Below are 25,557 nucleotides of genomic sequence, written 5' to 3'. Positions count from 1 at the left end.
CATAATTAAGCTGAATAATGACACTATTGTCTTCAATTTCAACTGTAAAACAGCTCTACATAAGTAATTGTTGAAATTTGTAAGTTATTTTATGTGTGTGAAACTGCTTTAAAACGATCTGTATTGTGTAATGCGCTATAGAAATAAAGCTGACTTCACTTCATAGCAGAGAACACTTCACTGACCACAGCCTGCATCCTCTAGTTAATTTAGCATCGACTGCAAACTAATCATCACAAAAACATCTTAAGGAGTTTCTCACCAGAGTCATCTTTGGCTACACACTGGGGCTTTAAGACATTATGCATGTTCTTCTGTAAAGTGTACTAATTGTCAAAAAATAAAAACTCACACACACTCCGATTAAATGACTCTTTGGAGACTTGAGAGACACACACACACACTGATTAAATGACTCTTTGGGGACTCTAGTGATACACACACACTCCGATTAAATGACTCTTCGGGGACTCTAGTGATACACACTCCGATTAAATGACTCTTCGGGGACTCTAGTGATACACACTCTGATTAAATGACTCTTTGGGGACTCGAGAGACACACACACACTCCGATTAAATGACTCTTCGGGGACTCTAGTGATACACACTCTGATTAAATGACTCTTTGGGGACTCGAGAGACACACACACACACTGATTAAATGACTCTTTGGGGACTCTAGTGATACACACATACTCCGATTAAATGACTCTTTGGGGACTCGAGAGACACACACACACACTCCGATTAAATGACTCTTCGGGGACTCTAGTGATACACACTCCGATTAAATGACTCTTCGGGGACTCTAGTGATACACACTCCGATTAAATGACTCTTTGGGGACTCGAGAGACACACACACACACACTGATTAAATGACTCTTTGGGGACTCGAGAGACACACACACACTCCGATTAAATGACTCTTTGGGGACTTGAGAGACACACACTCCAATTAAACGACTCTTTAATATTAACAATCTTGAACACATTGTGTTGAAAGTGCACATTGCAGTTAATAACAGAAATTCTAAAAGATAAAAAAAGAACAACAATGAAAAATCAATTAACTTGGTGGGAATGATTCTCAGTGCCCAACTATCCTCCATACTTCATCCACCCTTCAAAATCTCTCTACTTCCTTCTTTACCTTCACTCCTCCCTCTTTCCGTCATCTTTACCTTCACTCCTCCCTCTTTCCATCCTCTTTACCTTCACTCCTCCCTCTTTCCATCCTCTTTACCTTCACTCCTCCCTCTTTCCATCCTCTTTACCTTCACTCCTCCCTCTTTCCATCCTCTTTACCTTCACTCCTCCCTCTTTCCATCCTCTTTACCTTCACTCCTCCCTCTTTCCATCCTCTTTACCTTCACTCCTCCCTCTTTCCATCATCTTTACCTTCACTCCTCCCTCTTTTCATGCTCTTTACCTTCACTCCTCCCTCTTTCCATCCTCTTTACCTTCACTCCTCCCTCTTTCCATCATCTTTACCTTCACTCCTCCCTCTTTCCATCCTCTTTACCTTCACTCCTCCCTCTTTCCATCCTCTTTACCTTCACTCCTCCCTCTTTCCATCCTCTTTACCTTCACTCCTCCCTCTTTTCATGCTCTTTACCTTCACTCCTCCCTCTTTCCATCCTCTTTACCTTCACTCCTCCCTCTTTCCATCATCTTTACCTTCACTCCTCCCTCTTTCCATCCTCTTTACCTTCACTCCTCCCTCTTTCCATCATCTTTACCTTCACTCCTCCCTCTTTCCATCCTCTTTACCTTCACTCCTCCCTCTTTCCATCATCTTTACCTTCACTCCTCCCTCTTTCCATCCTCTTTACCTTCACTCCTCCCTCTTTCCATCCTCTTTACCTTCACTCCTCCCTCTTTCCATCCTCTTTACCTTCACTCCTCCCTCTTTTCATGCTCTTTACCTTCACTCCTCCCTCTTTCCATCCTCTTTACCTTCACTCCTCCCTCTTTCCATCATCTTTACCTTCACTCCTCCCTCTTTCCATCCTCTTTACCTTCACTCCTCCCTCTTTCCATCCTCTTTACCTTCACTCCTCCCTCTTTCCATCCTCTTTACCTTCACCCCTTTCCATCCTCTTTACCTTCACTCCTCCCTCTTTCCATCCTCTTTACCTTCACTCCTCCCTCTTTCCATCCTCTTTACCTTCCCTCCTCCCTCTTTCCATCCTCTTTACCTTCACTCCTCCCTCTTTCCATCCTTTACCTTCACTCCTCCCTCTTTCCATCCTCTTTACCTTCCCTCCTCCCTCTTTCCATCCTCTTTACCTTCACTCCTCCCTCTTTCCATCCTCTTTACCTTCACTCCTCCCTCTTTCCATCCTCTTTACCTTCACTCCTACCCTTTTTATTCTCTTTACCTTCACCCCTTTCCATCCTCTTTACCTTCACTCCTCCCTCTTTCCATCCTCTTTACCTTCACTCCTCCCTCTTTTCATGCTCTTTACCTTCACTCCTCCCTCTTTCCATCCTCTTTACCTTCACTCCTCCCTCTTTCCATCCTCTTTACCTTCACTCCTACCCTTTTTATTCTCTTTACCTTCACTCCTCCCTCTTTCCATCATCTTTACCTTCACTCCTACCCTTTTTATTCTCTTTACCTTCACCCCTTTCCATCCTCTTTACCTTCACTCCTACCCTTTTTATTCTCTTTACCTTCACCCCTTTCCATCCTCTTTACCTTCACTCCTCCCTCTTTCCATCCTCTTTACCTTCACTCCTCCCTCTTTTCATGCTCTTTACCTTCACTCCTCCCTCTTTCCATCCTCTTTACCTTCACTCCTCCCTCTTTCCATCCTCTTTACCTTCACTCCTCCCTCTTTCCATCCTCTTTACCTTCACTCCTACCCTTTTTATTCTCTTTACCTTCACTCCCTCTTTTCATCCTTTATATTAGGTGTGTTGGACATCGGCTGCTGGATGTAACGGATCGGTGAGTTGCCGCGTGCAGGCGAGAGGAGCTGAAAACTGAAACTTAAAGTCGCTGCTTTCCGTAGTGACGCTCGCGCTGTGATTGCATACTTTACCACAGCTGAAGTGGAATAAATGCATTATTTTCCAAATACACAGATATTTCAGAGACATTTTCATACATTTATTGCTTAATACAGCGTCTGTTTGTACAAGAATAAAGTTCAACATAAGCCTAAATACCAATGAAGTGGGGTCTACATTGTATCCGTTTTATTTTGATAAACATGACACAATATAACATTGCGACTACATGAAAAGCTTTCAGTTATAAAAAAACGATTTGTGAGCATTAGTGGAACTGAAGGTTTGAGATCGTTGATCGTTGCCATGCGGTGGATTCGGCCAATCGTGGATCAGTTGTGTCGTCATCAGACCTCGTGAGTTGCTCTGGAGAAATTGCACTGGCTGAGTCCTGCTCTCCAATCGCTCTCACGAGACTGAAGCCATACGTCACAGTCACGGGGCGTCACTGTCTGAAGTCGGACACAAGTTCTAACCGGCATGCAAGTCAACTCAAGTCAGCCGCTGATCATGCACGATCCACGATTGGCCGAATCCACCGCATGGCAACGATCACGTGTTTATTCTCACACCTTCAGTTCCACTAATGCTGTCACCACAGTTCCACTGTTATTTTTATTACAGTGAAAGCTTTTCATGTAGTCGCAATGTTATATTGTGTCATGCTTATCAAAATAAAACTGATACAATGTAGACCCCACTTCATTGGTATTTAGGCTTATGTTGAACTTTATTCTTGTACAAACAGACGCTGTATTAAGCAATAAATGTATGAAAATGTCTATGAAATATCTGTATTTGGAAAATAATGCATTTATTCCACTTCAGCTGTGGTAAAGTATGCAATCACCGCATGAGCGTCTCAATTTTAATTTCTACACCCTATCCTAATTTCTTTTAATTTAGCTCCATTTCTTACAGAAAGAGCATAATGTGCAAAGTGTTGAAGTGTTTGTGCCTCCCTACATACCACCCTTACTTTTAAGAGTCGTGATCCTGTTCCGCACATAATTTTTCACACCAGTCCATGTTCGCTGCTTCAAAGCTTCTGGCTCTGCGTCACTACGGAAAGCAGAAAGTGTCCGACTCACGTCTCAGTTTTCAGCTCCTCTCGCCTGCACACGGCAACTCACCGATCCGTTACATCCAGCAGCCGATGTCCAACACACCTAATCACTCTTCCCAGTTGTTTTATCTTTACATTCTCCCATCCCTCTATGACAGAAATATCTAAAAGTTTAACATGACGTTTCATCCAACTTCATTGTAACTGAACAAAAAAAACTGAATAATGAAAATTAACTATCTTACTATCCTCTCCTTCATTAGCCTTCTTATACTCCAACTTTTCACTTCTAATTCGGTTTCATTCTATCCTCAAAATATTTCTACACTTTAGCTCTATTTCTTACAAAAAAAGCATAATGTGCAAAGTGTTGGTGTTTGTGCCTCCCTACAAACCACCCTTTCTTTTAAGAGTCGTGATCCTGTTCCGCACATAATTTTTCACACCAGTCCATGTTCGCTGCTTCAAAGCTTCTGGCTCTGCGTGAATGCATCTTTCACAGTCTTGCTTACCAGGAACTTTGCATGTCTTGATGAACTTCATCATGTGTCTCTCTACTGCTTTTACCTCACTGTCCTCCCATTTCTTTTTTGGAGCGTTTGAAGAACCTATGAAATAATTAAAAAGTAAATTCTCATTACAACTAAATCAGTAAGTAAAGACCAAATCAAGACTGTGTCTTAATGTGTAGATTTTTTTCTTTTGGCTGGATATTGCTGCATGGAGATAATTCATGTTTATTTGATTATTGTTGTTTGTGCAATATAGAGATTTTTCTTACATTGATCCTCCTGTGAAACAGATTGATCAGATTGAACAGGTTGATCAGTCTCTGCTGGTGCTGTTGTCTGAGATAGGTCACTGTAATCCTCCTCATCACTTGACATGGAATCACCTTGGGCCTCAAGTTGCTCTAATTGACAAAAAAAATAACACTTTATTGCTTATACTTAGCATCTGTGACATAATTATATACATAATTTAGCAAATATGTACAGCACAAATACACACAGACAGTCCAAGTATACTCAACCATTTGGGTCGATTTCAATGTCATCAAGTTTCTTTCCTTTGTAGTCAGACAGTGTTCCTTTCTCCATGGCCATTAGGACTTTACTCATTTTTGCCAGCTGCAGTGTTCCCTCTGGTAACCGGTAATACTGTCTGTGGATTCTGATATCGTGACCAAGGAAATCAGCCAGTTGGTCTGCTTCATTCTCATCAAGATTAAGAATTTTAGACATGGTTGCTATGTGTTTCCTGAGCCTAGTTGATGACAGTGCTTCAGGGTTCTTTATGCCACATTCGCAAGCAGCTTTGTTGATGCACTCTCCTCCTCTGTAGGCCGACAATGCTCCACATCTGCCAAACATAAAGGGATTCTCTGCTGGAACACCACAAAGCTCACGCGTTTCAACGAGCAGCTCCATGGCAGAAACCATGGAAGGCTTGAGGAGCACAGGAACCTTTCTCCCTCGTTTACCACGGATCTCAACTCTTGTGAAGTGGAGACACAGCTTCCTCTCAAACTCAGACAGACAGATGGCAATGTCTTCGTGTAGCTCAGAAGTGTCCCTGCTTTTAAAAGCTGACAAAAGCATCCGGGATACTTCACCTTCTCTCCTTCGGTTGAACAGGATGACCTGAGACAGCGTGACCTTGGCTAGAGCAGTGTAGCTGTCAGCAGAAGGGCAAGATCTGAGCTTACTTAGGAGCCCATTGTGTTTCTTTTCAAGATGTGTGTGCAGGACTCTGACATCCTGAGTGAAAGGAATGATCTGTGGTGTGTTCCACTTGGCTTCTTTCAATGTAGTTATAGCACCAGCAGAAATGTACTCATTCCACCTTGCCTGGTGTATTTTCCTGAAGTCTCGGGCACACTCAGCACGCTCATGATCTCCATACATCATGGCATTGCTCTCAACAATACTAGAGATCTTGTTTAAAGAATGCCCAAGTTTGAGAGCTAAAGAAGGAATGCGGTAGGTGTTTTTCTCTTCATCGAAGCCAGACACAACTTTAACAGCTGCTATGACATGTTTGAAGTTTGCTGGTATGAAGAAGTCTACCATTGTTCTCAGTGGGGTAATCTTCCTTGCTTCAAGAAGAAGTCTGCCTACTTCTCTCATCTTCTGTCTGATGTAGTCATGTTTGGTCACATCAGACCCCATCCTGTTGAACATGTGCTCCCCCAGCTGCATGATGCATCTGTCAGTATGAACTACACGCGAAACTTCATCATAGTTCATAAAGGACAGTATTTTCTTGAAACCTTTGCTCACTTCTAAGCCGACTGGTGTGTTTAGAGCACACAGAGATCGAACTCTTTTCCTGCCCTTGGCATCATCATCTTTAGGTTTCAGGGGACAGTTTTTGATATGTTTCCAAAGGCTACGCTTGTTATAAAGCCCTTGGCAGTAAATGCAGTGAATGAATTCTTTGGCTCTTTGTCTATATTTTGGACGGTAGCAGGCAATCATCTCCCCATGTCCTTGTCTCACCACATCTGTGTTGTGGGCAAAGTTGCCCCTTTTTCTAAGGAGGTTTAACTGGACTCGTCTTTCTTTGGAATGTTTTGGAAATGCTACTGCCTTTACAACCCCCACTTCGTTGCGATGGACAAATTCAAGGTGTCTTGCCATTTTTGAATATGGCTTAGAGCAATAAAGGCAATACTGCTTCTTGTTGTATGTCTTGCGTTCCTGCTTTGGTGATGGCATTGACTGAATAAAAGTTTTATCACCAGATAAGGTGTTTGTCTCTTTAGATTGGCATTTCATCTTTTTTGGTGATGGTACTGTCATAGATTGATCAGATGAACTACCTGCCTCGTTGGGAGATGTTGGATGTATCAAAGCACTTTTGACCATGTCATGTCCAGAAGAACTACCATCCGATTCATCTGAGCTGATTTTTGGTATGTAGTCAACATCGCTGTAGTCTGTGACATCGCTGTAATCTGTTTCACAGTCGGCACTTCCTGAACACTGAATGAGAGAATTTAACACTTACTCATGACAGTGGTTCCTGTAACATTACATTTCATCATATTGCAGATAGCAAAGTCATAATTACCTGTCTTTTTCTTGATGGCCTTAAAGAGGATATCTGGAAAAAGGAGAAATACAAACAAATATAAATAATATACAATTTCATATAATCTATTGTTAGTTCTACCAGTGCAATACACCCCGACCATCCCAATAATTCAGCAAATGAATCTACCCACCTCCCTTAATGAGAGTGTCCCAGACACCTGTGATGAGTGAACCACAGGTGTTGATGCAGCACAAGGTGAAGATACGGGGGGAGCAGGCGAGGATGAGGATGATGAAGGCAGTGCAGGAGAAGGCGATGAGGGCTGCGCAGGCGAGGCTGTTGGTGATGTGGGTGGCGCAGGAGAAGGCGATGAGGGCTGCGCAGGCGAGGCTGTTGGTGACGTGGGTGGCGCAGGAGAAGGCGATGAGGGCTGCGCAGGCGAGGCTGTTGGTGACGTGGGTGGCGCAGGAGAAGGCGATGAGGGCTGCGCAGGCGAGGCTGTTGGTGACGTGGGTGGCGCAGGAGAAGGCGATGAGGGCTGCGCAGGCGAGGCTGTTGGTGACGTGGGTGGCGCAGGAGAAGGCGATGAGGGCTGCGCAGGCGAGGCTGTTGGTGACGTGGGTGGCGCAGGAGAAGGCGATGAGGGCTGCGCAGGCGAGGCTGTTGGTGACGTGGGTGGCGCAGGAGAAGGCGGTGAGGGCTGCGCAGGCGAGGCTGTTGGTGACGTGGGTGGCGCAGGAGAAGGCGGTGAGGGCTGCGCAGGCGAGGCTGTTGGTGACGTGGGTGGCGCAGGAGAAGGCGATGAGGGCTGCGCAGGCGAGGCTGTTGGTGACGTGGGTGGCGCAGGAGAAGGCGATGAGGGCTGCGCAGGCGAGGCTGTTGGTGACGTGGGTGGCGCAGGAGAAGGCGATGAGGGCTGCGCAGGCGAGGCTGTTGGTGACGTGGGTGGCGCAGGAGAAGGCGATGAGGGCTGCGCAGGCGAGGATGATGGTGACGTGGGTGGCGCAGGAGAAGGCGATGAGGGCTGCGCAGGCGAGGATGATGGTGACGTGGGTGGCGCAGGAGAAGGCGATGAGGGCTGCGCAGGCGAGGATGATGGTGACGTGGGTGGAGCAGGAGGTGGTGACTGTGATGAGGACAGGGCAGGATGGCATGAGGTAGATGAGGCCACTATACAAGTGGACAAAGCACAGGGTGCCGATGAAGAGGGTGCATCAGATGTGGATGCGACTGAGGATGACTGTCTTGATTGAAACCGCTTCTGCAGATATATAAAGAGCTATTTAGCTTAAACAAGAATAAAATGTACATTAACAATATTGAAAACTGTAGCAGCCATATAAGATAAGAAAAAACACTGTAGGGGTGAACAAAAAAAATAAAGAAACATGTTTTGCACATTTCAAAGCAAAGATCGTTAATAAGATAATAAAACTCTTAAAAAACAAACATTTATACAAACTTTACATACAAATTGTGACAATAGTCACGTTAATAGTTACATTGGTTCATACATTAAAACTGTAAACCAATAACTAGTTAAAGGATTAGTTCACTTCAGAATTAAAATTTCCTGATAATTTACTCACCCTCACACCATCCAAGATGTCCATGTCTTTCTTTAGTGGAAAAGAAATGAAGTTTTTTGAGGAAAACATTCCAGGATTTTTCTCCATATAGTGACTTCAATGGTCCACCGGGTCGAAGGTCCAGATGTGAGTTTCAGTGCAGCTTCAAAGTCTCAACACGATCCAGCCAAGGAATAAGAGACTTATCTAGACAAACCATTTGCCATTTTATAACAAAATAAACATTTATATACCACAAATGCCCGTCTTGCACTAGCTCTGATGCCCCACACATTACGTAATCACGATAAAAGGTCACGCGGAAGGCAGGCGAAAGTACCAACCTAGTGTTTACAAAGAGAACGTGCAAAGACTAAGACAAACGGCATTTCAGACGATTTTGAAGATGGAGGAGAGTTTTTCGGCCTATCCTACCTTTTTGAACTGGAACACGCATGACCTTTCAACCTGATGAAGTAATGTGTGGCGCATCGCAGAGCTAGTGCAAGACGAGCATTTGTGGTTTAAAAGTATATAAATGTTTATTTTGTTATGGCGGCTAGTTTGTCTAGATAAGACTCTTATTCCTCAGGAGTAAGGAATTACTTTTCTTATTCTTATCGCTGCATTGAAACTCACATTTGGACCTTAAACTGTCGGACCCCATTGAATTCACTATATGGAGAAAAATCTCCTCTTCTCCTGGAATGTTTTCCTCAAAAACAGTTATTTATATTCCATTAAAGAAAGAAAGACATGAACATCTTGGATGATGTGAGGGTGAGTAAATTATCAGGAACTTTTTAATCCTGAAGTTAACTACTCCTTTAACTAGCAGAGGTTGGTAGTAAGGCGCTACATTTTACTCCATAGCATCCTTCGGATGAGACGTTAAACCGAGGTCCTGACTCTCTGTGGTCATTAAAAATCCCACTGCACTTCTGGTAAAGAGTAGAGGTGTAACTCCAGTGTCCTGGAGTCCAGAACGAACGGCTTCGGAAGGTGAGGTAAACTAACAGACAGCATACCCTGAAGACCCAGATTAATTAATTGTTTCTGTTTCTCATAATTTATCCTTTTGCAATTTTTTTCTTATTCTAAATGCAATCAACATTTGATGTGTTTGGGGAATTTGGCTAACATTTTACATTTTAAATACATTCTGCTGAAATGAACGAAATGACTCGAAAAATTATTTGTTCATTTTGATGAACGAGATTCAAATATCCGAGTCAGTAAAATGATCCGAACTTCCGACTACTATTACACACGTGTGCTGGATGAAGTGGATATGCACCTACAATCAACTAAAACCAAACCTGTAAATGCATCCTATGGTTTCCCAGTGATAAAGATCTTTTCTAGTTGAACACCTGAGCAGTCAGTGGCTGCCTGTGTTGCGTGTTCATTATTTTGGGGGCAGAGCAATGAAGGGAGGAGTGTGTTTGAGTGTCGATTTCAAATATCAACAGTGTTTCTCAGAAATCACTTACTGCACTTTTAACTAGCTGGCAGTAAACATCAGTAGATAGTTGCTTCATGTATGACATGGTTACCATTTTATTCCTTGATGTTCTTGCTTTGACTGACTGCTCATGTGGACCATTGCTGTTCACCATGTCCAATTCAGGAGAGGAATCAGAAGCTGCACAATGGGGCTGGATATCAGAAAAGAAAGCAGTGTATATCAAATTCAGGATATTTGTAAAGGACAGAAAAACTTTGTTCACATTCATTCCTCTAGCTGTCCTACAATTTATCCATCATTCCTTTCACACACAACTCTATGCTAAAAGAGTCAATAATATAATGATATAATAATAATATAATGATACAGATGTTTTGAAGTGGACTTACCGATTTCTGCGGGCCCAAACTGCTGGCTGGCTTTTTATCAGTGGATTCTGCTGATGCTTGATTTAAAGGCTTGAGAAATATGAGACCACAATCACATGGTAACTAATCAGAATGAGAGTAAAAGATTATCATGAATTTACTGATTACTGATCAATCTCTTTAGCATTTTCTTGATAGTACCTTGATTCGCCATGGCCAATCTGAGTCTCCATAATTGTAAGTGATTTCCTCCCCTGGTAGAATGTCTCGTACAGCAAAGAGACAAAGGTGAGGTTTTCTGCTCACTTCAACGGTTCTCATTTTGCAAGTAGGATTTCTGGTCTCATCGTTGACAAGTCTTCCCAAGGACGTGTCTTCTTTAGATGCATCCATGCTACAAAGACATAACATTTCCACTCAAGACTTGTAATCTTAGTATGCTAGACATTTTTATATATATATGTATTATACACATTTTTATAACTGGTTCTGAGCTCCAGTCCTGGAAACCCACCGCTCTGTATATGTTGTATGTGTTTTAATACAAGTACTCGTGTTTAAATTCACCTTATTCAGATGATCAGTCATCATCAGAACACGGCTCTATTAACTCAACTGAGTATGTCAGGTGAAGGAGACATACAGAATGTGCAGAGAGGAGGGTCTGAGAACTAGCCTGGTAATACCAGACTCAGCTACTTCACTTTGCTTCGTAGACAGAGTCTGGAATGGCATAATAGAGAAGTGTTTTCTCTCTCGCTAGGGGGCGCTTGTCTGAAGTTTAAAATCATTGGTTACCCGTAAGCCAATCAGATAAGTTTAGTTAGGACGTATGTTATGCGCCTGTACAGCCGCATTGAACCACAGACATCATGCATCGAACTCAAATCTAAGATCGAACTTACACTGTAAACCTGCTGTAAACACATGATGATGCGAGCGAAATACCGGAGTGAACATGGCTGTAAACGACTTTTGCAGATTAGGCGTCGTTAATCTACGCATCCACGGTACAATCACGGCCTCTAAACTTATTTTTGACAGAGTGAAACAAGAAAATATTTGTAGCCAACTCTCAAATTTAGGATTATATCTTTTAAACTCAGCCAGTGCCGCTGCTAGCCATTTCGGTGCCCTAAGCATAATTCCTTTATGATGCGCTCTACCCCGAGAAGCTTCATGAGGCACACGCGCCTCTCTTGCTCTCTCTCCCTCTCTGCCGTGCACGCGCTACGCGGTTTGGAGCACAGTCTCTGTCTCGCGGGCGCGATCGCTCTAGATTCCGGAGATTTTAACTAATTCGCGGGCGTCAGTGAGCCGCTATCAATATGCGGGAGACTCCCGGAAACACTATTTTTTTGGTGCCTCCTCCGCTCTTGGTTCCCTACGCACAGCGCGTGGTGGGAGCGGCGGCACTGGTTCTCCATAACAGAGCGAATTGCATCCCGTGTCTCGTTTCGGTTTTCGATTTCTCTAACCTACCATGTAAAACTCGGCGCTTAGCGTCTACGTCACGGCTCTCAGCCCGCCCTCTGTTCGTTGATTGGCCCGGCCGTCCGAAGGCCGGTGGAAAACTGAAAGATAGGCCGCTATCTCAGACTGAATACAGGAGCGAAATGAAATTAGCGGAAGTAGGAAGTCTGACGTAGTCAGGCTATCTGAGAACCACTGATCTATATGATAGTTCACTGCAGCATCCTCTCAGTTCTCAGATAAACGCATCTAAAATTTACCATTTTGTTCTCTTTTGGGAATACAGGAAAAACAAATATTGATGACTCAAGGAAACTGCACTCAGTACTCTTCGTGTCAGTTCATGGTGAATTTTAAGTATTAGGGTGTGTTCACACCTGGCATGTTTGTTTAGACCGTTAGTGCTGTTCATTTGAATAAGTGTGAACGCTGCCATCTGAACTAGGGCTGCACGATATGAGGAAAAGCTGCGATGTGCGATAACATTGTTTAATATTGCGATAACGATATGACTTGCGATAAATGTGATTGTTAACTATACTGTTCCCATGTCTTAGTGCTTTAATAGGTTCTTTGCGTGATAGGTCAAACATTTATTACCTGCCTGGTTCAGAATAGGCTACACGATTTTGGCACGATCCGTTTGACGTATGGGTGTCGTGGTGATTCGTAATAACGACAACGGGCGTCGGGACGCAAGATTCGATCGTTTCATCTCGTATAGTGTGTCACAGTGGGCGACAACCTACGTCGCGTCTGCGATGCTTCATGACAGAAAGACTATAGCATGTTTAATTCTTTAACGGTCCTCCACGACGGGTTGAATATGTGAGCGAGGCGAGACGTGAGTGAGTGCAACAGTGAGTGTGTGTGTACGCCAGTGAGCGTGTGAGCGTATGTGTGTGTGTGTGTGTGTGTGCGTGCGTGCGTGAGTGAGCGAGTGAGTGAGCGAGGGACAGTGAGTGTGTGTTTGTGTGTCTGTGCGTGCGAGTGAATGTTTGCGAGTGAATGTGTGTGTGTGACGGCACGCGATGACTGGTCGGAAAGCAACGTGTTGTCTGTCATGTTTCTTGTCCACGACAAGATTTTAGGAGTCAAAAACGTGTAAGTTAGTGCTAATCTGAACCAGGCATTATTCATCGTGTCAGGCTGTCTGTTGCGATGTGTTCATCGCCGGAGTTCATATCGCGATGACGATGAAAATTCGATGTATCGTTCAGCCCTAATCTGAACCCTGGTGCCACCAAACAAACTGACCGAGACGCTGAAAAAATGGGTCTCAGTTGGCTTCCAAACGAACTCTGGTGCAGTTCGAATGAAATATTAACGTAACATGGACCAGAGACATGTAAACAACCAAAAACAGGAAGATGTGACCCTAAAAGGACAGACTGGTCAAGCATAACATGTTTGACGATAGAAATGCCAATCTGAACATTAAGCGTACACGGACCAAGCGAACCAAGCGAACAGAACTACAGGCATGAACTAAGTATTTTACAGTTCCAGATATTTTAGCATCCCTACTACATCAATCCAACAGTTCTATACTCACCACCAATTTTTGCCATGCCACTGAAAATCAAACAGGAACGTGTTCTCAGCTTCAGTGTAGTGTTCAGTTCGGTCAAGACTCTCCTGTGAACTCAGAAGTTCACCTCTGTATTCAAGAACAAAATCACCTCTGAAGAAAGCTCCAGCGGTGAAAACTCCACGACCTAAAGAGGAGAAATAGCTTCAGTTTCTTTAATGTCAACTATTATTTTGATTATTACTAAAAGTTCTCAACCATATTATGTACATTATATGATGTAAAAGGGAAATTACTGAAGGAAAATAGTCAATAGCCAGGCTAATCTCGAAGCATGCTTTGCTTTTTTTACTTTACATTATACTTTTAAGTCTTAAAAGTATACAGTTAAAATGTAATCAATTTTTTTTAGACAATCAATATTATCATGGCTATATATTGTTTAGAACAGAGTGCTGAAGTGATGACGTATTTTTGCAGACCAACCGGGTAGTTCACCTCCCCTGGTTCCCTCCACAAAAACCTTATAGGATTTGCAGAAAATAAGCTAAAGTTAGTCTATAAACTACACCACAGTTGCAAAACTTCAACTTCCTTATGATGAAGGTTCAACAACTCATCTAGAATGTGTCTCTGTTGCATTAATTTAAAAAACAATTATGTTTGTTTATTATTTGTATCTCTTTCGGATAGTTTTCTTTGTGGTATATGGATGTTTTATTTGGCTTCTATAGTTTAGATAAAAGTATAGAGGGTTTTTTTGTTGTTGTTGATAAATGTGCCTACAGGAACTCTAAAGCTTTAAGATCCATCTCCCTTTGTAATATATATAATGTTTTTGCATTCTTATAATGCATGTTGACTGATTGTGTGCCGTGTACATCCTTTAATCTACCTGTATAGAATAGTTTGCAAGAGTGCGATTATAAACACAACGAGGCTGTAAAAGTGACTAGATGAGTTTATCTGTTCAGTTGATGGTGTTTAATGTCCCAGACAACTTGTCTCCCATTTAGACGCTTGTTAGCAACTGTCTTTTACAAGACAAGTAAAGGCTTTTTAAAAAAAACACACAAGAGAGCATTACTGATGTATTTTATGTTGTAGAATAAACGTGATGTTTACTTGCACACCGATACGCTGATAAAAAACAACAAACAAAAAACACCTTATTGAAATAATCCATTCTGCCGTGCAAAGGCAAAGGACTGTGACTTAAATTGTGGTCGAAAATTCGTTATTTTTGGCACAATCGAGACCTCCTTTATCATGTGGATAAGTATCTTGAGTCAATTATATTGTTTTTTCAAAAAAAAGAATGGGTTGTCTTAACAGTAATTTCAAAAAGCCCACGAGAAACCAAGGCAGAACACCGTAACTCCAGTTACCGCTCTTTGGCTTTGTTTTGCAACGCTCAAATTGAGTTACGGTACTCTGCCTTTGTGTAGCCGCCCGTCAATATGAAGATACTGTGCCGGTGTTCTATCAAATAATGCCACCTATCAGATTGTACGGTGTTCTGCCTTTGTTTTACTGTCCATTAAAATTGTATTACAGTGTAGCCTGTGCACTTGGTACAGCTTCCATCAGTCCCTGTAGCTTCTGATGTCCCCAGAGCTTAGTCCTGCACAAACGCGGTCAGAACATTTAGTACGGTCTAAACCCACTCCATTGACAAACGTGCGATATCGATCGCGAAGGATATGACAGAAAAATTACACATGCCGTAGCAGATGAATACAACAAAGAACTAAAGCCCCGCCTCACCCAGATCGGGTACCGGACCTGGTTAAAACATTCATGCATTTAGCTGGCAGAGAGCCAAAACTGCACAGACGCCTTTAGCACCGCCCTGAACACCGTCGAGCCAACGCTGGACTAATAGCCTATGTCACAGGGAGTGATAATATAATGAAGCAACAAGTGCTGGTGCATACAACATCAGACCAGCTGTTACGCGAGTTATACCTACAATCACAGCGTCTGGAATAAATCCGCGGGACGAGCGAAGTGCACCACCACAATAACAGGGCAGACAGCTGAAACCACCACACACTGAAAAGACGCAGAACACAGAAGGTTGTGCTATAAATGCATTAGTCGTCGAGGTAGTCCAGAACGCACTCCCCACTGAGTCCCAAAGGGGAAATGGCATTCGTAATTTTCATGAACATACAAGGAGCGCGACACCTTCGAACACGAATCTCGGGAACCGCCTGTGATAAAGGGGTTATCTCAACGTTGAAGTGTATGCGTCTTTTAGATCCACCGCTATAAACCAGTCCCCGGGTCGAATGTGCACAACAATCTGTTTTATCATTTTGAATGCGCTTAGCAAGTCTTATGTCACTCGATACCATACTCCTTACCACAATGGAGGTATTTTGTCATGTCTAATGTATTAATAATGCCATCAGAATGCAACCAAAGCACAGGATAGTAGGGGTGTAACGGTACATGTATTCGTACCGGACCGTTTCGGTACAGGACTTTCGGTACGGTGCACATGTGCACCGAATGCAATCTTTCACGTAAATTAGGCTAGTTTTGTGTGCGGAACATGCGTCAATTCCGAGTTTCCACACGAACATAGTAAGTGTCGGAAGTCTCCGCGTTGCACTGATTAAATCTGATTAATTGTTTTTGTGATTCAAATACATGTAAAAATTACCATAACATCTGTCTTCCTGTGTGCGGACATTTGTTTATGTTGCTGTGACAACGAAACACGTGCAAGCGCGCCTGTGTTAAGAACGCTAATGCGCTCATCTGTGGACATTTCCGAATGCCTTTCTGTTAAAAGCGGGCTTTCCACACAAACAAACGTACATGTGTCATTAGCATGAGAAAAAAAATTGGATTTTAACTCTCGGGTCGGGCTCGGACATAAATATCGCATAAATAAAGATCACCACATACACGGCACGCTCGCTTTAGCCCAGCCTCTCGCTAGCTAGCGTCATGGCCAATATTGGTTTGAGAGTATTTTATTTAGTGGAGAACTTTGCAGCAGTATTTTATTTCTTATTCTTTTTTTATTTTATATCTTTTTTATTTATTAGCCTAACGTTATATTTTATTAAAAAGTGTGTTTAAAAAAGTGTAAACAAATTGTTAAAAAAAAGTTTATAGTAAACAACCAGCAGTTTAATGTTTTGCATTTCTTTCCCTTACTGTACCGAAAATGAACCGAATCGTGACTTTAAAACCGAGGTACGTACCGAACCGTGATTTTTGCGTACCGTTACACCCCTACAGGATAGTAATAAGTAGATGGTTATAAGTAATTGTAAATCATACAAATTAAATGCCATGATCACTAGATTTTATACAGCTGTTACTATAATTATTTTGTTAATGGTGATCAGCAACCAAATATTGATAATGTGGAAGTTACTGCCTTTTGGATGACATCTCACTTGTTGCTGACAATACAAAGGCAGAGTACAGTAACTTTAAAATAGTGGTCAAAAGTCAAGGTTGCGCTCAAGATTTTTTTATGTAAATCATTTTCATTACTAAAACATCTAATTGCAAGATTTCCAGTGTCCTACCTATAATTAATGTAAATTTGGCGGGACAACTAAAAATCTTTAAAGTAATTTTTCTCAGTTCCACACACGAGTTAAGGTCTTTTGCCTTTGTAGGGCAGCACTGTCCTGGTTTACATGCAAACCAATAACCACATAAACCACAAGACTTTATAAGTAAATCAGGTAAATTATCTCAAAACCTAAACATTCGTGTATCTGACTGTGTATTCCATATGTCATGTCAGTTGTAATGTTAAAGGGTAAGTTCTGTATTTTACACTTAAAGCCCTGTTTTCAGATCGTTTCTGACGAAATAGAACGGTTAAGTTTAAAAGACACATGCTGCTGTCCCGAGAATTTTAGGTTTATTTCGCTCCCCCCCCCACCTCCACAATGGCTGTCTATGTGCATTGGAACATTCCTTCCTAAAACACATTAAACTTTCGTTTACAAAGACGTGAAACTCACCGAGTGGTCAGGGGTGTTCACTGATATGCTCACTCAAAAATCGCTGCAAAAGATGCTTTCTAACAGGTGTTTTACCATTAGTTGTAAAACTGTGGACCTATTTTTTTTCAAACGCATCACACCCATTCTTCCGTTGAGCAGGAAAACTACGATAAAACCTGTTGGAAAGCATCTTTTGCAGCGATTTTTGAGTGAGCATATCAGTGAACACCCCTGACCACTCGGTGAGTTTCACGTCTTTGTAAACGAAAGTTTAATGTGTTTTAGGAAGGAATGTTCCAGTGCACATAGACAGCCATTGTGGGGGTGGGGGGGGGAAAGCGAAATAAACCAAAAATTCTTGGGACAGGAGCATGTGTCCAAATTTTAATCTTAACCGTTCGATTTCATCAGATACGATCTGTAAACAGGGCTTTAAGTGTAAAATACCGAACTTGTCCTTTAAATAAAGCCAAGTGTATTCCAGAATTTTAACGGAAAACTTACATATTCTCCTCTCATGCAGTATCGGATGCAGTATTTTGACTGTACCCCTTCTGCATGAGATGAGAACACATTTTAAGAGTTTCTTGGGTCAAGAAAACACTCGCTCTGTCTGGATGTGCTTAAATCCACAGTATGTAAACTTTCCTGTCACACATCACACATGCTCACTTCAATAAGCCACAGAATGCAGGTGTTTACATGCAAATTTGGAATAAGGGGTAAAAATCTATCTGTGTCGATTGGCTTAAGCCGTTTATGATGACCTTAGTCTGCATTTACATGACCACAAGAACTGTCTGCTTATTATGCAATCGAGTTAAGAATGTGCAAGTAAACATTAACGTTAGGTTGATAGAACTGGAAGTGCAAACATTTAAATGTTGCTGTTTTAGGGCTCATGCCTGCAGAACTCTATTCAGGAATCTTGACTGCACAATAAAAAAAATAAAAAATATTTTTCAACTTGTGAAACATGGATATTAGTTGGCCTAATAACCATATGACTCGCCTCACATTAAATTCTCAGTTATGTAGATTAACATGATCAATAAACTGCTTAGTCATAAATACTTGCCTTTATATTTGCTGATGAACTGCTCTTGAAGCCCAGGCTTGTCGGTTTCACAGGCAATGTGGTGCTCAGCGTCCTGCAGAGGTTTTCTACGTCTTTTATTTCCCAGCATGCTGACTTTCTTTCTTGCAATGACTGGAAAAAATTTATAAAAAATATAAGGTGAATGAAATAAACAAGCATATTTAAACAATCTTGTTGATCTTACTGGATTTGTTCACCCAAAAACATACATAATTAACATACAATTACATTAATTGTTGTTCCAAATTAACCTCATGTTGTTCCAAACCTGTGTTGTGTTTTTTTCTGTTCAACACTAAAGTATATCTTTATATTATATCACAGAGCTCTATTCAATGACATCACATGTGACCAGTCTACAACAGGCATTTAGATAAAAAAGGGCAATGTCAATGATGCCAAAAACCATTGGTTCTTGTGTGTCCTGTGACCACAATTGACATAAATCTACTGTATATTCATATTTGATTTAAGAGCTACAGCATATGGGAAATTTTCAATAACCAGCTAGATTCATAGGGACTATTTTTAATGTGCTTTTTGTCTGCTTTGGAGCTTGAAACACAATAAAAATACTATAAAATGTCTATGTACCGTCATTGGGCAAAACAATCAATATAAAAATAATTAATAAATAATAAATAAAAAAACATTCCACTGATTTTTTTTTATAATTGAATAATGTATTACAATAATATATCAAATAATAATGATGTAAAAAATTAGCTATTTGACAACACTTCTGAGAAAAACAATGACATAGTAGACTATCACTGACTCGGTTGTTTTGGTTAATTTGTAGAATCTAAAGAACTATTATATAAAAAATAATAGCAAAATTATATTTACTGGTCAATGCCTACAAGTAACGTTAGACAACAAACTGTTTTCCTTATAGCAACAAATCATCAAATGAGAAGCAAACTCAAATATAAGCGATAAGTAAATAAAACTCTAAGCAAAAAAAATAATTAAACCAATAAAATAAACATACATCTTATTAACTTTCATATTTCTCAATGTATTTAGTTATCTTATCATGCATTTTCAGGACAAGTCTTGATCTCACCTTTCCTGCGTGGTGGAGGGTTGTCGTCTGTTCTATGGTCTTATTCGCGTCTTGTCACGTGTGCATTTCCCGGGAAAACGCATCCACGCACGGTCGACACTTGCGTAAATGACGTAGTTACGTATTTTGATTTCACGTGTTTTTGTCGTTTCATCACGTGTCGTGTCCATAGACTGTAAAAAAATAGGTCGTGTCCCACAACTACTTCAGAATTTATTTGAGTTAAGATGGGGGAAGGGTGTGGATTATGTCAAGGCACTAAATTAAACTTTAATGTGTACTTTAACAGCATTATCTTCTTTTTATTTCTTTAATAAATTAATGGTATTTTTACATTAAAGGGCGAAGAAGCTGCTAGACCTTGTAAAAGTGCTTTAAAAACGCATAGCCACAACAGATTGTCGTCTTTTGAGCAGCACTTCTGATTAAGCTATATACCTGTCAGTCTGTTAGTTCATCTCTCTGTCACTGCAGTCAGTCCCAGTGGGGGAGGGCGCGCGCGCGATCAGAGTCAGTGCTGTGGGGGAAGGGCGCGCGCGCGATCAGTGCTGTGGGGGAAGGGCGGCTGATCTCAACATGAGCAGATCTCAGTCAGACTGGCAGTCAGAGGCAGAGCTAGGGCTAGGGCTAGGGTAGGGTTAGGGTTAGGGTTAGGGTTGGATATCCAATGGCTTTTAAAATCAAGTAAGAGCAAAATAAACCTGTAAACAAACATGTAAATGTGTCAGCTTGATTCATGATTATTTTAAACATTTTATTTTCTTTTGTATGACTATACTGCTCTGTCTCTCCCCCTCCCTCCCTCCCTCCCTCCCTCCCTCCCTCTCTCTCTCTCTCTCTCTCTCTCTCTCTCTCTCTCTCTCTCTCTCTCTCTCTCTCTCTATATATATATATATATATATATATATATACAAGGGCGTAGATTTGGTTTGAACATTGGCGGGGTTTTTTTTTTCATGGTATAAATATTGTGTGGGGGGGGGGGGTTGTAGGGGTTATCTCCCCCACAAACTACGCCCCTGTATATATATATATATATATATATATAGAGAGAGAGAGAGAGAGAGAGAGAGAGAGAGAGAGAGAGAATGTTTGCTGTAACTCCACTCCTCTAGTATAGTTCTTATCAGTCGCTTTAGTACATTTCTTGAACCTTAAGATTTGCAAACCAGTAAGTGCATTTCTCAAAACAATTTGTACAAACAACAAAACACAATAGATTACCATCAAAAGCCTGTAACTTGCTCAAAATACTAGTACTAAATCAATTAACATATCAGTGTCATCAGAATGACAAGTCCTTGTGTGTCATTGTTTGCAAACAAGAATGTCAAAATGCTTAGTCAGGTTGTCAATATACTCTATCAATATTTTCAGAAATAAACTATGATTTTGATGACAATGATTGAAAATGCATAAGACTGCACTTAATATCTGTATGACACACATGTACGCATTACTCTAGATGAGACTGGACAGGATTCACAGATACACTGTTGGTCTGTCAAAAAATGACTGTACAATGTCATTGCGATATAAAGAAAAAGACTATGTCACACATATACTGTATGTACGTGTGTGTTTTACATTATGTCTCTATCAAGTATATTTACTGTATAATGTAAATTGCAAGTAGACTGCTGTAATATAGCATTACAGTAAGTCTACAGTTTATGGTATACAGTACAGTATGTGAACACTGTCTGATTACACACCTGTTTTGTCTACAAACGCTTGAATGATTGAGGACATACACGGTTGTTTTCCAAACATTCGGCTGCACCATTCGACCGCCTCTGCCATAAGGTTATGACTGAGAACATTATCTACAATAGTGGCCCTTATTTCTTCAGAAACACACAATCTTGGCCTGTTCTACCTCTTCCTCTGTTTTACCTCTGTACCCTTCCACCACACATACTTACTCCTCTTCTTCTTCTTCTTCTCGGCTGTTCTTCGGTTGTTCTTCCATTCTCAGAGTGTGTAACGTGTTGTGCTCTGTCTATTATGCTTCCCAAATGAGATGTACTCTGAGCTATTATAGAGAACTGGATGATCATTGATTGATCTAATGCTTTACATTCCCCTTCATTAGTGAAATTCAGAATTCACCTCTGCAATTCAACAAAATGTAAATGTAAATTCAGGACAAAAAAAATCTAATAGAATTGCATAGAAAATGTATTGACAGTTTATGACAACTAGTTCATCCATTCTGCATTAATGACTTATGGAACTAATGCCTGTATGTTTTGAGGGGTAAGACTATTCAACAGAGAACCAGTATAATACATTTTGATCAACGTGACATAAGAAATTAATAATGTAAGAAACAGCAGACACTTGTAGCCTACATCAATTGCATGAATGTAACAAAGCATTTGCAATTTGTTCAAATGAATGATTGATTTAATTATGATGTGCACAAGTGACTAGATAATGTGGAGGTTGAACAATAATTTTTGTTGTGATCTGAGAAATGCACCAAAGTGACTGAGAAAAACTGTAAAATAATATGATATAATTAGAATGTTTGCTGTGCTCTCCTCTATATAATATACTATAATATAAAGATAATGTTTGATGTAACTGCTCTCCTATATATAAAATATATATAAAGAGAATGTTTGCTGTTACTGGTTTCCTCTATATAATATAGGCTAAAGAGAATGTGTTGCTCTGTGTGTGTGACTGTTCTCCTGCTCGTGCGGTGGGTGGGGGAGGGGCGGCGGCCGCTCAGGGACATCGCGGATGAAAGAGAACGGCAGAACGCAAAGTAGGAGAAAACACTTAAAACAAATAAACTCACTCATAAAAGCAAGCGATTTAGCACGTTTTCGTTTTGTGGCTTGTGTATTTTTATTAAACAAACTCAGATGAATAAATCATCACACCCATATTGACAGATTTAAGCAGTTGTCCCGCTTTTGGAAGGAAATATGTACTTTTTAAATTCACATGACTTAATCTGTATGTCCCTTCCCCGCTTCAAACTCGTTCCTACATGATTAATAAACTCCTATTACTGTTCGTGCTGTAGTCACGGTGACGCGGGGAAGCGCGATCTTCACACACACACACACAGAGCAGAGACTGATGCGAGAGCAAAACGCGAGGATTAAAAGTTAAAAAAAACATGCTCATATAAGTCATGAGAGGTCCTGCTGCTCAGGGCAAATGAGTCTATTTTTATTTAAATACTAATTATTGGGAATTTTTCTATAATTTAATGTGGATTATCTGTCAATTCAGATCATAATCATGATCGTTTTTGCCTCCGCCATGTTTGTTGATGACGTGTTGGCCTCTGATTGGTCAGATCATCAAGTCCCGCTTTTGTAGTGCTCTGATTGGTCAGAATCCCCGAAGTGTGTATCTTTTCCGGAAGTGCAGTACTCCTAGAGGGCGCTGTGTTATACACACTTTAGTGGGGGGGCATACACACTTCACATACACAAATCACTTAAAAGTGATTTTTTGGGACAAGTGAGATTTTAAGTCTGGACACCATTTTAGAGTATGCTGAATGCCATTATATAGTCAAACAAATGAGGACATACAAAATGTCCTAAATTTTTTAGGTGGTCCTCAGTTTACTGGTGTGTATCCTGGTGAATGTACCCAAAAGGGACATAAGCACACACACACACACACACACACACACACACACACACACACACACACACACACACACACACACACACACACACACACACACAGCGAGCGAGGTGAGCGAGGCTACCAATACGCTTTTGAACAGAGTGAGTGAGTGTGTTTCAGAATGTACGATAATTTACATCTTAACCATAAAGAATATAAGCAATATAAAGAATATATGTACTGGGCTGAAGATAACCTTTGGTACTGTTAGATCAGGTGAGTTTGGGTCCAAACGGGGCTCGGACTGTCAGTGAAGCGCAGTGATCTCAGAGCGTATGGAGTTACTGATGGGCTATCGGCTCCACTATCACTTGCACTGCCTGTATCTGTGCTGGAAGGGTGTTGGTGGATCTACAAAGAGATGTGTGAAAGCTCTCAACTTGGGTGTTACATCTTTAGGCAACATAGTCACACACTTTTAACAAACACACGCATTTGAACACGCCGTTCACCACATTACAAAGGCACCGAATAAGGTAGAATGTTGACTTTTTTGTAATCATACATGGGTGTTAAGCAGAAGATAGTACGTTTTCAAGTGTCATGCCCAGGAGATCTGATCATGACCTTGATGAAATTTCAGATACATTTTGGTATGTGTATGTATTTAAAATGTTTATTTATTTATTTTATTTTTACTACTAACCCAACAAGCTTGCTGGCAATTCACTTTGAATGTATGAAAATAAACTGAAAGTGATAGTTTTTAAAAAATATAAAAAAATCTACTCAATGTTCAAAGCTAATATTAATACAATAATTAAATACAGTTTCAAGTTAAGTTTAAGTTTTTTAGGAAAAAGTGCAACACTCCAAATTTAACATTTCAAAAAACTTATTAAAAAGTCTAATTTAAAAAGTTTAAATCAATGATAATTAATTTTTTTAAGCATCCGTTGAAAAGTTGAACAATCACACGTGTATGATATATTGAACTCCACGTATGAGATCATGAGATTTATGCTATCTCACCAAGATCTGACAAAGACGGGTGCGGCGCTGAAATCTCATGGAGGAGTGCAATGTTCTATTATATTAGTAATTCTGAGATGTGTTGAATGTATTCAGGATGATGTGGTGTAGTGTCAGTACAACCGTGGGTAAAACGATCACATACTTCAAGAACATGCGTCTCATACTCTGAAGGACAGGGATTGGAGGAGAGATGTGTGTGGTGGAAATGGAGATTAGTAATGCTAACTGCCCCGTGTTTTGGTGAATGGTAAACACAGATGACTGAGTTCCACTGTGGGTTCATCCTCAGCATATTAACACAGAGAATGACTGCACAGACACAGCAGGGAAGACCTGAACTATAGTCTTTCTGTCTTTTGCCAATTTTTGTTGATAAGGACCGTAAAGAAAGGACGAGATATTATAGAGGGAAAAAGAAGGGGGAATGGGACACAACTGAGGCCAAAATTGAACACGTGTTTTCTGCACGAGGACCAATGTCATGGGTCTAGAATATATGCATTAAACACTGAGTATTTTCCTGATTTCATGAAATAACAATTACAAATTTGAACCCAAACCTAATGAAAATATGCCCTCATGCATGTGGTCATTCTTTTACTCACAGCTACATTAAATTGTGTTGTTGACTGGCAGGTTGGCAAGGTTGAGCTGAAGGTGACATTTGTTCTCTCAGGCCATGAAGATATCTGAAAGAAAAGCAGAGATATGAGTTCATATATGGTAGAGCTGTGAACCTTATATAGGTTTTGTATAGCATGGAAATTACTTTTCTCTAATTTCTTCATACAGACATTCTGGCATACACAACTGTGGACATGCGTACATTGTGGACATACTATTTATATTATATTTGCAGGAATAGGTTAATACTTAGGCTATAGAGGGCTATAATTAGTATGAAAGTATACAGAAAGTCTCTAATGATATGATGACCTGGGATTTAGTCAATGATAGACATTTTCTGCCATAATTTCTCCAAAAAAGACTCCGGTTATAAAATCCATACTATGCACTTCAGCTATTGACTACCTTACCTGTTGAGTAAAAAAAAAACATGTTTATTTAGGCTATCATTGAATTCAAATGACTTTAAAAAGAAGTCAGATCTGTTGAACTAATACACTGGGATCGATACACATTCACTTTTTCTCTTGAACCCAAAAGACGCTGTAATCTCATGCATTCTTCTGTGTGAATGACTCTGCCAGCTATGGCTTGATCCCTTCTTTCTCTTTC

The 25,557-nt window shown here is 40.8% G+C and overlaps 1 protein-coding gene across 1 annotated transcript; it reads right to left on the bottom strand.

Moving 5' to 3' along the window:
• Positions 1-4,261: 4,261 nt before the first annotated feature.
• On the bottom strand, positions 4,262-19,717 carry LOC306997599 (uncharacterized protein). The gene is made up of 10 exons (XM_079610943.1): positions 19,684-19,717; positions 18,594-18,725; positions 13,557-13,719; positions 10,730-10,922; positions 10,550-10,618; positions 10,249-10,350; positions 7,161-7,193; positions 5,119-7,072; positions 4,867-4,998; positions 4,262-4,693 (listed from the first exon to the last, which is right to left on the bottom strand). Exons 2-10 carry the CDS (start codon positions 18,700-18,702, stop codon positions 4,473-4,475), a joined length of 2,976 nt encoding a protein of 991 aa, XP_079467069.1. The 5' UTR covers positions 18,703-18,725; positions 19,684-19,717; the 3' UTR covers positions 4,262-4,472.
• Between the last annotated feature and the right edge of the window lie 5,840 nt (positions 19,718-25,557).

The sequence above is a fragment of the Phoxinus phoxinus genome, assembly GCF_949152265.1.
Source record: "Phoxinus phoxinus genome assembly, chromosome: 4".
NCBI classification, from domain to species: domain Eukaryota; kingdom Metazoa; phylum Chordata; class Actinopteri; order Cypriniformes; family Leuciscidae; genus Phoxinus; species Phoxinus phoxinus.
The sequence above is the reverse complement of the archived record's forward strand: the minus strand, read 5'-3'. Positions and strand labels throughout refer to the sequence as shown.

Bases quoted from the DNA above. Each gene is read 5' to 3' on its own strand.
- LOC306997599 (XM_079610943.1), bottom strand. From the start codon at position 18,702: ATGCTGGGAAATAAAAGACGTAGAAAACCTCTGCAGGACGCTGAGCAC. The intron at 13,720-18,593 runs GCAAGTATTTAT...TCTCCTCTTTAG, and splicing joins GTTCATCAGCAAATATAAAG to GTCGTGGAGTTTTCACCGCT. The intron at 4,999-5,118 runs GTTGAGTATACT...TTTGTCAATTAG, and splicing joins CATTGAAATCGACCCAAATG to AGCAACTTGAGGCCCAAGGT.